Source organism: Nannobrachium achirus (genome assembly GCF_963921795.1).
Source record: "Nannobrachium achirus genome assembly, chromosome: 11".
In the NCBI taxonomy this organism is placed as follows: Eukaryota; Metazoa; Chordata; class Actinopteri; order Myctophiformes; family Myctophidae; genus Nannobrachium; species Nannobrachium achirus.
Window position 1 is genome coordinate 35,045,039 of NC_137820.1, and position 13,149 is coordinate 35,058,187.

Genomic DNA, 13,149 nt, shown 5'->3' on the forward strand with positions numbered 1-13,149 from the left:
CCCAAAAATAGACCCTATGTTCCCTCAGCCCTATGTTCCCTCAGCCCAAAATAGACGGTGCCATGGCATTGGTCCGACATCTCATTGTTCCGATGTCCCATTAAGGGCGTCTTACTGGGCAAGGTCACGCCATCTGTCTTGGCCACCAGTCTTGGCCATATATGGATTCTGTTGGTGTGGTTCCCCTAACAGGGCATCACCTGGGAATACCCATATGTGAACTTTTAATTTATGTTATCCTTTATTAATATATATCCGACCAGTTACCCATATATGGAGATCCCTGTTACCCATGCATTCACAGATATGGCCTTAATAATGATGACACCAGGGATCTCCATATATGGGCATATAAAGAGTTAGCATTCTTCAGGTTAACATTCACCAGGTTAGCATTCACCAGCATCGGCAGGTCAGCATTCACAAGGTTAGTATTCGCCAGCATTCAAAAGGTTAGCATTCACCAGTGTCGGCAGGTCAGCATTCACCAGGTTAGTATTCACCAGGTTAGCATTCAACAGCGTCGGCAGGTTAGCATTCACCAGGTTAGCATTCACCAGCATCGGACGAATGGGGCGTCAGAACAATGAGACGTCGGAAACAATGCCATGGGGGACTGAGATTTTTGGTCTGAGGGAACATAGGGCTGAGGGAACATAGGGTCCTATTTTGGGATGAGGGAACATAGGGCTGAGGGAACATAGGGCTGAGGGAACATAAGGCTGAGGGAACATAGGGCTGAGGGAACATAAGGCTGAGGGAACATAGGGCTGAGGGAGCTTGAGCATGGACCCCTTTTTGAATACATTTTCCATTCTCTTGTCAGGGCACAAAAGTCACTTGTCCGGATAAAAATGAGACATGTCACAGTCATTTCTTTCTTAAAAGCATGCATAGGAGTCAGACATGTATAACAAAAGGACTGTAACGACCCCCCTTGCTCCCTCCACCCTCAACTTCATAGTATGGGCTGTCCATAGTCTGCATACAGCAAAAGCTGCTAGGAGCGTCACAGAAAAAGTGAAAACAAGAGCCACTTGTCTAACGGACAAGTACATTTTTAATGAACTTGTCCGGACAACAGGACAAGCCTTAATGATATGCCCTGCTGTTAATGTTGGCCTCATTGGAAACGCATGTCCCTACTTCTGGTGACCACTATTGTTCTAGTGAGGGGACTGCCATTTCCAATTACTAGCCCTAACCCTTCATAGTGTCCTAATAGTAGACATTTGAAATGATAAAACATTAATGGAACGGTTATGAAATGAAGGAACAGTGTCCAGTATCTCTAGAACAGTGGTTAGCTGTGGCGAGAGTGAGAGAGAGGGCTGGGATTCCCTGCAGCACAGCAGCACTTTTATGATTTGAATTTACCAGCCAGCACTGTCCTTATCAGCTTAATTAGTTACAAATTACACACACACACACACACACACACACACACACACACACACACACACACACACACACACACACACACACACACACACACACACACACTGCAGAGCTCAGAGCAGAAATGAGGCGTGGGCTGAATGGAGCCATGTGTCTCATCCAGGGAACACTGTGCAGTTTCAGTCAGTGTCCAGTGGGGGCAGCATAGTATCTGTCCTCTAAAAGCAGATGCCTCCTCCTTTCCTCCTCTGCTGCAGTAGTTCCGTTCCTAGTGGACCATAATGTAGGCCACCTCCTCTCTCCTCACCTCTCCTCTCCTCTCCTCTGATGTTCCATGTGTGTGACCAGGAAGGGCACAAAGAGATGGCACATGCAATATACGTAGGTTGTGATGCTAGTGTGACATAGCTTCCTGAGTTGATGGCATGTCCCTGTGTTCTTGGTTTTGTGTTAATTTTTTGTTCATGATGTGTTTATGATGTATATGTATATAATTGTGTTTGTAAAGACACTGGAGCAGCATGGACAATTGAAGCCTCTTTTAAGGTGCAAAAGAGAAGGCAAAGAAGAGTACAAAGAGCAGACTGACCTGTCAATGCTACTGCATCCTCCCCAGACTCAGAGGGAGATGGAGTAGCTTTGAAACATCAGTCAACTTCTTTGTACTTTATCACTTTCATAAAAGAGGCTCCAGTGTACAGTGTCTCTCTACACTAGGATGTTGTCCTGTGGCGTACCAGGCTTGCATTCGTTTGGCTGAGGTTCCCTTTCGCCTGTGTTACAATTGTGTGTTGGTGGTGTAATTGCGTGTTAATTGTGTGTTTGTCCCTTTGCCGTTCAGATCTAAAGGTCCAGTGAATGAGAAGAACTGTCGTCCTCTCGGCACCATGAGTGAAACCTGCAAACAGCCCAGCAGCACAGAACACCCAGCGCCGTGTAGCACCCAGCACCCCCACCCAGCACTGTGTAACACCCAGCACCCGCACCCAGTGCCATGCCAGCCATGCCACCCGGCCCAGTGCCAGCCATCGCCATGCCCAGCACAGCCCAGCAGCCCTACTACAAGGGTCAGTCCATAGTCCACACACTGAACACTGCCTTAAATATTTTGATAAAATATTTAATGATAAAAATATTTAACCCTGGAATAATTTTATTGCGACCGTAGGTCGCATTTACTACCAAAACCTCCACCGGCTGTCTGTGAGTCAGTGAGTCAGTGAGTCCGTCACACTTTTGCCCTGCTCATATCTCCACAACCGTTGCCCCCATCCATGCCAAATTTTGCACACACACTCCTTGACTGCCAAACTACAACCTCCAAGGACCCCCGGAGCCCCAGGGACCCCCAGGTCCCTGGGGGACCCCCAGATGTAAAAAATGACCAAATGTGCTCACACGTCACACTTTTTCCCTGCTTATATCTCCGCACCCGTTGACCCGATCCATGCCAGATTTTACACACACACACACACACACTCCTTGCCTGCCAAACTACAACCTCCAAGGACCCCCGGAGCCCCAGGGACCCCCAGGTCCCTGGGGGACCCCCAGATGTAAAAAATGACCAAATGTGCAAAAATGACCAAATGACCACCCCAACGGGGCTGCTCACGGGGAATTCCCGGGGACCACCGACTCCTGGTGGTCGGATGCAAAAGTGGTGGCGCCCCCAGTGGAGGACCCCCTGCCACTGCAGCGCACATAAAATGCCCTAACTCGGCCTAGGAGCGTCCGGGAGAGCCGGGGCCGGTACCTATTCGTCCGCCAAGGCAACGCGGAGACCCCACCCCTCATTTCTCACATGGCCCTATTCTAGCGCCACCTTCAGGCCGATTTTTAAAACACATTTTTGGACACTGCTCCTACAGTTTTTGCCCTAAAATCACGAATATCACTACACAGCATGTTTACACTCATGTCATCAACATGGATCAGGAAGATTTTGGAAAAACAAATTTTTGCCCTATTTGTGGAGATAAGCCACCTACGGTCGCTTATCTCCTGATTAGGGAGTCTTACTGGTATTTAGCAGTATTTCAGAAAAATCATGAAAATGTGTGCAAATCTTTGAATATATCATTTTTCAAAGCAAACCTTTTGTAAATCAAAACTTTGTTACTGGTCCCCGAACAACATATGTTGATATGGGGGTCCGGGGCAAAATACCTATAATTTTGAGGGTCCACTGACATGAAAAGGTTTGAGAACCACTTTATTTAGAAGATTAGATTTAGAATTTAGAAGAAATCGGGTCAAACCTATTCAAAAGACTTTTCAAAAATAGCAGATCTACAAGCTTGTAAGATACAATAGCAGTTGTGTGTGGAGAGGAATTAATTAGCACTAACCACTGAATTACAACAAATACATCTTCACTTGATCATTCAATTTACAAAAACCTAATCGATACCATAATTGCTAAGTTGATAATCGATAATCGCAGCCTCTCTCTGATGTATTTAATATTGCTATTGTTCTGATTTATCCTCATGTCCAGCCTTCAAGAAACTCCAAAAAGATCCACAACTTTGGGAAGAGATCCAACTCCATCAGAAGGAACCCTGGAGCCCCTGTTATAAGGAGCAACTGGCTTTATAAGCAGGTATAAACATGTTAATGTGATGAATTAAAACTTTATAAACACATTACTGTGATGAATTAAAACTATATAAACACACTAATGTGATGAATTGAAACTTTATTCGCACATTAATGTAATAATTTGTACTGTATTAGATATTATACTATTATGCACTGTGGTTCTTAGTATCAATTTACAATTTAGCCATTTAGCAGACATTGTGATTTACAGTAAGCAAGGTAAACATACATCAAATGCAAAGAGACTGTGTAGGTCCTCAGTAACATAGGGTCACAGGTAAGCTAAGAACCTATCATCAGTCTAAACTCTATACTATAAACAATAAATGATATGTACATTGAAACTATACAAACAATAGGATGCAGGGTCAACACATGAACCTGGCATCTGTCTGAATAACACGCTATCTAAAGCATATTTTAACCGTTGCATTAGACTGCATGGTCGTCAAGGCTAGGGCCAGTGCTATGGGGAGCATTTCGCTGTTTCTATGTGTCATCTTTTTGACACCCACACCTAACCCTTACCCTAAACCTAACCTCCGTGGGGTGAGTCGCTAACCCTCCCAACGCTCCGTTGTCGAAATGATGGTCGTTCGAAAAAGCGAGATTTCTCCAGTGCTATGGGCTAAAAGGTGGAGTCTGAAGAGGCGAGTCTTCAGATTGTGGTAGTAAATTGAGAGTCTGCAGTTCTGACTGCAATGGGGAGTTTATGTAAGGAAAACATTATTAAGGATTTATTTTAGAGCAAGGCACCGATATGACTCAATGGACAGTTAGTTCCACAGTTTGGGAGACAGAAGGGAGAAGGGTCTGGGACGTGCAGAGCGTTGTCCCGGATGGTTTAGGCAAGGTTCTGACAGCTTCTCTTTATCATATCTCTGCTGTCGGGCTGAAACCTCCTAACTCCAAAATGTTCATTTTCGGGAAAATGAGCTCAAGTGGAGTTAGGAGGTTTTGTCCCAAGCACTTTTTACTACTTTCCATTGGTTCAATATTATTTTAAACAACACTCAGATGTAAAGGGTGTTCAATAGCCCTGATGTTTGCCAAAAAACCTCAAAAATGGAGTTAAGAGGTTTTGGCCAGACAGTGACGATATGTAATGTTTTCAGGACGGTACATAATAATGTGTAGTAGTAGTGTGTACTCGGTAGTGTATGAGGTATTGTAGGGTTGTGTTAAGTTATGTTTTGTATGTGTTGCGTGTTTCAGGACAGTACAGGCATGAAGCTGTGGAAGAAGAGGTGGTTTGTCCTGTCAGATATGTGTCTGTTCTACTACAGAGGTGAGTCCATCGTGGAAATGTAAAAAAAAAAAGAAAACCCTGACCTCAACTTAAATACCAACACACACACACACACACACACACACACACACACACACACACACACACACACACACACACACACACACACACACACCCCTATAACATAATGCCACTAACACATTTTACTATTTTAATAGCAGGAAACACATGGCACACTAAAACAAGAAACCGTAGATCAAATGTAAACCTCACAACACATTCCACAGTATCTTATTTGAGTTCATGTTAAATGTCTCAGAATTCTTCTTCGACAAATGCACAGGTCCATTTGGTTCCATTTGTACACTCCCAGTTTTAAGGTGCTCCATGGTCTAATACAATTCAATTTTCAATTCAAAGGAGCTTTATTGTCATGAGAAAACATAAGTTTACATTGCCAAAGCAATGTAAACAATGTAAGCATTGCCAAAGCAAGTGTCACAATACAGGGATTCTCAAAATGGGGTCCAGGGATTTTCTAGTTCCAAAAATATCTTGATTTTTGATTATTTTCAAAAATGTTATAGTCTTTGGTACAAAACCTTTTCAGATGGGGGTTTTGCAGGCAAATGCACATTAATTTACGGCTTCTTGACATGAAAACAACTGCCTTAATGAATCCCTCTTAACGTGCCAACGCGTCAAACTCTTTGATGTCTCCCTGTGCCCTTGATGCGTTTGATGCATTTACAGCAATCTACAGTAAGCTGAAGTTTACTGTACGAGGCACCCGCCTGTGAAGAGACATGGATATGTATATATTATTATATACATATACGAGAATGTATATATTAATACTTGCGCCAGCAGAGCGCGCAAGTACTGCACGTTTTTAAGCCCGTAGAGCAGTCAGGGACCGCAACGTCATCATTAACAGCCAATGAGGGACCAGCATTGTGTTCGGCTGCATATGTATGTATGTTGGTGTCTGTTTAAGCCCAGTAGCCCAATCAGGAAACAGCATTTCTAGCAACGTCATCATTAACAGCCAATGATTGACCAGCATTCCTGTCGTCCTGTGACATCACCTCAGCTAGGCTTGTCCACAAGGTGCAAGCTGGTATAAAAGGACTGTGTCATTTCTGGTTATCATTTCAGATGAGAAGGAGGAAGGCATTCTGGGTAGCATCCTGTTGCCTAGTTTCCACATCTCCATGCTGTCGGTGGACGACCACGTCAACAGGAAGTACGCCTTCAAGGTCAGAGCGCGGAATGTGTGTGTTGTTGTCGATGATTAATTTAATGTGTAGCATTGTTTTCTCACTCAACAGTAAACAAACCAACATAAAGTTTACGTTTATAGAGGGTATCTGCACATTTCTAAAGTGACAATTTAAGGACTTTTTAATGCATCAAATGACAAATTAAACATTGGCTAAATTGTCAAATATTTGCCGGCTGCATATTTGGTACCACTTAAACCCTCTATAATTTGTAAAACGGACCTGGAAATAACGTACCGGTACTTGATACAGTCTTTTTTCCCCCACTCCATACCAAATGTCTTTGCCAAAAATAGCTATTCTTATCTATTTTTATATGCTATTTTTGTCACAATAATTTTCATATTGTCCCATCCCTCGGGGGGACATGTATCCTATGAAGAGACATGCATCCTATGGGGAGACATGCATCCTATTGGGAGACATGCATCCTATGTGGAGACACATATCATATGGGGGGACACATATCCTATGGGGGGCACATCATATGGGGGGACACATATCCTATGGGGGGGCACATCATATGGGGGGACACATATCCTATGGGGGGGCACATCATATGGGGGGACATCATTTGGGGAGGCACAGAGCTCCCCAGCGACTCTCCACTACGGAGTCTGGTAGGGTTGAGAAGAGAAGTGGTTTTATGTTTTATTATGTCTGAGAGACGCCCGGCAGTCTGCCTGGCGTACACACACACACACACGCACGCACGCACGCACGCACGCACGCACGCACGCACGCACGCACACACACACACACACTCATTGTTTTGTTGTTTTCCTCGATAAACAGCAGGCCACGTTTTACTGAATTATTGTTCTTTTCTCTCTCTCTCTCTGCATGGCTTCCATGGTTTCCATCTCTACGACACTTTATGGTGAGTCCTGTGGTCCTTTTATGAAGTTCATTTACGAGCAGCATGTAGGCCTACATCTGATGAGTTCTGCGGCTGCTACAGACTCTCTGGGTCACATGGGGGATTCCCCCAGAAGCCCTCACTGCTGTATTTACGTTGAATGATTCAGTAGAAGTTGGAATTAAGATGTCAGTGATCTCTAATGCTTATTAGTAGAAGGATTACTGGTAATACATGACTAGGCAGGTATTTTAACTTCAGATACAATATCAAAGCTATAATGTCTTAAGTGCAAAAGGCTTTTATACACAATTTTGCTTCGGTACGAATACAAAAGTGTTGGCATCCAAATGTACTTGCATCTTCAAACAGCCTATATATGTAAAGAAGTTCAAATGCTGCGTCATAGTGTTTGTCTGTCTGCCTGTCTGTCTGTTTTTTTTTTAAATTAGCCTAATATTATTATTTTATCATTTATTTATTTTTTGTTTTCACAACATATTTTTTTGAGATCCGCAACCAAATACATATTATTTTGGGTGTCCTTGACATGAATAAGTTTGCAAACCACTCCTACGTAGCATTTAGAGATTTTGGAATAGTTGTCTGGCTCCACACGGCCAACATGCTCTCAGCATGTCTCATTGTGATGCTTTGTTACCCGTTTGATCTGACAGTCTGAAAGTCAGAAAGTACAAAATAAGGGCTGAAATGGTTAATGCATGTTTTTATAAAAATACAAATAATAAAAATCTAATCCAATCCTTCTCTCTCGTGCAGGTAATTCTCTCTCCCTGTCCTCTTCCTTGTCCGGCATGACATCTCTTCCTGTCTTGTCGTGACATCCCTTCCTGTGTATCATGGGCGTCTGGCGGGGCGGCTGCAGGCCACTCACCCCAACATGAGGACGTACTACTTCTGCTGTGACACGGCCAAGGACATGGAGGCCTGGATGAAGGCCATGACGGACGCAGCGCTGGTCCACTCAGAGCCTGTCAAGAGGTCTGTACCGGGAGGTTTTGGGCGAACTTTACAGTTATTATTAAGTAATGTCATAAAGGCATTGTTTTCATTGGTCCCATTAATTTTCAAATTAATGAAAAAGTAGGGTATGTTTCTAGGCTTTCTACTGGTTCTAACAAGTGAAGACCCGCACTCGCTGTGGTTGCAGGCAGTGATTAATTTTCAGTAGTATTTCTGGACCGGATACAGAAAGATGGTGTATTTGAAATGGCTATAAAATACAGTAGGCTTTATTTACGCTCTGTCCACTTTGTCCATTTATTTTTTACAGTCTATGGTCTTAATTCTGTCAATTAAAACTATGACAAAAAGAATGTTCAGTGACTACCTTTTTTTCACTGACGAAGACTCAATAAAAACAAACTATGACGACTAAAACTATGACTAAAAAGAAAAAAGGAAAAGAAATAGACTCAAATGGATTAGTGGACAAGAGAGCCATTAGAATTAAGACAAGTCATTTTGTGCTTGGTTTTGTTGAATGGGTCACGCTATTTGGCTATTTTTGGTTGCAGATCAACCATTATTTACGATCCCATCACGGCCAGCCAAAATAAACGTATTCAACTAAATCAACTGTAGATTTAGTCGACTAAAATCTTATGCTATTAGGTATGCTACAACTAGACTGGACAAAAGATTTCACCTGACTACATCAAACCACATCAAAATGTGTTACTGGGATTAGTTATAATGTCCCGGTCCACTCAAAGCTTGCCAAGAGGATTGTACTGTAACTGTACTGGGATCAAGACTTAAATCTGTCAAAGATCACAAACTATGGACAGACCACTGATGATGTCATTATCTCTCTCTCTCTCTCTCTCTCTCTCTCTCTCTCTCTCTCTCTCTCTCTCTCTCTCTCTCTCTCTCTCTCTCTCTCTCTCTCCCCCCCTCTCTCCCCCCCACACCACTGCTGTGCATTGAGCCGTTTGTAGAATCTGCAGAAATGCAGAATGAGGTCATGGAGGATGAATGTGTTGTTCCACTGGCCTGTCTAACACATCAGTGTGTATGTGCCGAACACATCAGTGTGTATGTGTAGAAGGTGGCAGAAGTATTCAGATGCGTTTTTTCTTTTTTTACTTAAGTAAAAGTATTAACTCTTTTGCTGCCAAAAACGAGGAACCCGAGAATTTCGCGATGTACCACCCTGCCACGCCCGAGGAACCCGAGAATTTTTGAAAAAAAAAAAAAAAAAATCAAAAAAAAATGTTTTCAAAAAAAATTTTTTGACCCCAAAACATTTAGTAGGCATGATAGCGATTGCGAAATTGCATGTTTAACCCCCATAGCAACCCCATCTTTCAAACATGGCAGCCATCTTTGTTTACATTTTAGGAAAACATAATGGCTGCTATCTCATGAATGCCTGAACGGATTTCCATTCGGATTTTTTTGTTTGAAAGCTGTGAGCAATGTGGACACACGTGGTGCATTATCTAGGCATGGGTGTGCATGATCCATGCACTATGAATTACATGGAAGTCTATGGAGACAGTTTGGCATAATTAGAGTACGAAGGTATTGTTAAATGGCAGCAGATGAGTTAAGTAAAGGTTCAGTATTATGAATTTGCTTGAGTAAAAGTACAAAAGAATTGGCATGAAGATGTAAGTGCCAAAGGTTTTTTTTTAAAGTACTCATTATGCATAAATGTCCCATTTTCAAATGTTCTAAATGTTTTACAAATCTTTTGAAAAAAGCAGATCTACAAGCTCGCAACATGTCGCAGAATGACACGCTGTGAGCTTGTAGATTGACTATTTCCAAATCGCTGGAGCACTGTATGTATAGACCTGAAGTGGTTAATGTGTGTTTTGTTATAATCTAACAAATAATCAAAATCTGCAAACTGCAAAGTAACTAGTGACTGATGTTTTTGAATAATTGTAGTGGAGTAAACGTACAATATTTGCATCTGAGATGTAGGCCTAGTGGAATAGAAGTAAAAGTACTGAATATTGGAAACACTCCAGTAAAGTAAAAGTGTACTTAAGTACAGTACTTAAGTAAATGTACTTAGTTACTTTAAACGTGTGTGTATGTGGCAGAACACTTCAGTGTGTATGTGTTGCTACTGCTGCCTTTAAAAAGACTGGAGACTGATGGAAACTGGGAAAGCATCTCCTATCACTGTGGGGGGGTTGAAGGGGGGGTCTTTGAAGTTGTGACCTCCAGTCCATCCAAGGTCAGGCAGCAGTGGTGTGTGTTACCAACTAGAACTTGAAAGGCCAGAGCCAGGTCAATCTCTCTCTGTCCTGAGAGATGGAGCTGTCGTTTTATTGGGCGGCTCTGGTTTCCTTTTAATGGCCGGACGCCCTCTGGCACGCACGTGTGCGTGTGTGTGTGTGTGCGCGTGTGTGTGTGTGTGTGTGAGATGGAGAGATGGATTTAGAGAGTGTTAAGTCTGGAAAACACATTAAACTCAGAGGGGCTCCCCCGGCCTCTAGATTATTATCTTCACGCAGAATTCCCCAAATCCTACAGTCAAAGTGATGATTTGACATTTTCGAAACTATATATTGATTGATTGCTTGAATACTTTAACACGACTTAGAGTTAGGCGGTTTTGAGGATCCAATGGAGTTAAGGGGTTTAGTCAGAAGCGTTTTTTTGATAATTTTCGTTCAATATTTGTAAAACCACACAGTAAAGGGTGTTCAATAGCACTGAATTATGGAGATAGCTGGTTTCTGCCCAACAGTGACGATACGTGTATGCTCCTGTATATGAACATGAATAAATTGTTAAAGAGAGAGTGTGTATGTGTGTGCGTGTGTGTCAGGTTGGACAGGCTGACGGTAGATCAGTGCGGACCACAGGACGTAAACCACGTCTCCAACCATCATCACCACCACCACTACCACCACCAGCAGGTGGCAGCATCGCACCCCGAAATGCACAACAACAACGGCGACGAGATTGACCGCCACAACGGAGAGTCGGAGCGGCAAGAAGAACCGCCCACTCCCACCACCCCTGACCCCGCCCCCACTTCCATCATCCCCGCCCCCTCTTCCGCTAGCCCCGCCCCCACGGCGGAGGAGGAGAAGAGGCAGCAGGAGGCCGAGCGCTACGGTTTCCATAGAGACGACCAATCGCCACTCACCAAGGTTAGAGCCTTACCTCATGCAGGCTTTATTTAACACTTTCTGTGCTTTCTATATAATTAATTTTTTAGATACCTCCTGCCTTTGACTGCACTTTATTTTGAAGACCCACGGAAGCCACGATCGTGTCCATGTTGTTGAAATTCACTGTGTTGTAATATCGATCAAGATGTTTTCTTTCACACGGAAAAGACAAAATGTTACCGGTCTGTCGCTTAGATTTTTCTCGCCGATCGATGCGATTTAGAGAAAGATTCAGAGATAAAGCGTTTTTCTGCAGAGCAATGCATTGAAGCCAACAGAGATTATATTCCCTTCCTGATGATGTCATCACCCAAAGCATCACAGGAGATTGAGTTTTCTTTCACCCGCGGGTCCCAATGACCCAGCGCTAGTATTATTTAACTAATTTACTGCTATTAAAAAGTCATCCTATGTCGTTCTTACCTTTTAACATGGGTGTGTGCGTGGCCATCGTGCACGATTGTGCACCGATCGTGCACCAGGCGTTTGCACACCTGCGCATGCCCCCAGGTTGGGGGCAAATCAAGATTGTTAAAATCACTAAAACGAAGAAGTAAATGAAAACATTTTAACACTCATATTTTCTTTTCTCTAATGACTATCTAAAATATGAACCCTTGTTGTAAAAAAAAAAAGTTGTCCTTTAAATAGCAGCTCTACAAGCTCACAATGTGTCAGACTATGAGCTTGTAGATCTGCTATTTTACGTGAAAGCTTTTCCCACAATAGGGATGCTGGGGTTTAAGTGGTTTTAAAAAGAAAACATACAATTTAAATAAATAAAAAATACTCACAGTTAAGACTTTTTATATCCTACTCTTATATCGGCATAGTGTATTGACATTAAAGACCTAAAACTTTACCCTACGATTTTAATTTTATTCCAAACACAAAGTTTTAATAATAAACATCAAACCTTGTGGCTCACCCAGATCAACAGCGTCAAGCTGCAGCCGACGGCCTCCGGCCAGGTGGACGGCCCCCACGGCGCCAGGCCGACGCCATCTGGCTCGCCGCGCACTCCCGCGGCAGAGGCCGACGCCCCCCACTGCTACTACCGCGCCCCGGGGGAGGTCAACGGGGGCGGCGACCACAGCCCGACACCGGCCGCCGCCACCGAGGAGGGCGGAGGAGCCCCGTCCATGAGGAGCGCCGCCGCCCCCTGTCGTCATGACAACGAGGGCGGAGGGCGGAGCCTGAGCAGAACCAGCTCCATGCAGCAGCTGCAGCAGTGGGTCCGCACGCAGCAGAGGGTCCGTTGCCCCGACGACGACACAAGGAGGTTGGTTTATGTCGTCTAAACGTCTTTGCTGAATGCCTGCATCATACGTGGGCAACTGGCGGCCCGGGAGCCACCTGCTGCATCCACTTTGACTTAATCTGAATACTGGTGTATTATCGATTTCAGCTGTTACAATTCCAAACATGCAAACATGACCGGCTTTAATTACTTTGGTCTATGTTAGTAGCTTAATGATTAGTATAAATGTTAGTCTTTTTTATGTCCAACGTATTTGTATTTAAGTTCATAAAGTTAAACTGAGTATAACTAAACACATTTGAAAATAACGATTCAAAAGGAGCAAAAATATCAGA

The 13,149-nt window shown here is 43.5% G+C and overlaps 1 protein-coding gene across 4 annotated transcripts in view; it reads left to right on the top strand.

The window, feature by feature from the left end:
• Window positions 1-13,149, top strand: part of LOC308294742 (pleckstrin homology domain-containing family A member 5-like) — a 119,683-nt gene that overhangs the window by 81,114 nt on the left and 25,420 nt on the right. For all 4 annotated transcript variants that reach the window (XM_080737561.1, XM_080737562.1, XM_080737563.1 and 1 more), the window contains exons 5-11: window positions 2,240-2,465; window positions 3,899-4,003; window positions 5,218-5,290; window positions 6,410-6,510; window positions 8,280-8,395; window positions 11,205-11,532; window positions 12,486-12,835. In XM_080737561.1, the coding sequence (XP_080593687.1) occupies window positions 2,240-2,465; window positions 3,899-4,003; window positions 5,218-5,290; window positions 6,410-6,510; window positions 8,280-8,395; window positions 11,205-11,532; window positions 12,486-12,835 (1,299 nt within the window). The remainder of the gene's footprint in view (window positions 1-2,239; window positions 2,466-3,898; window positions 4,004-5,217; window positions 5,291-6,409; window positions 6,511-8,279; window positions 8,396-11,204; window positions 11,533-12,485; window positions 12,836-13,149) is intronic.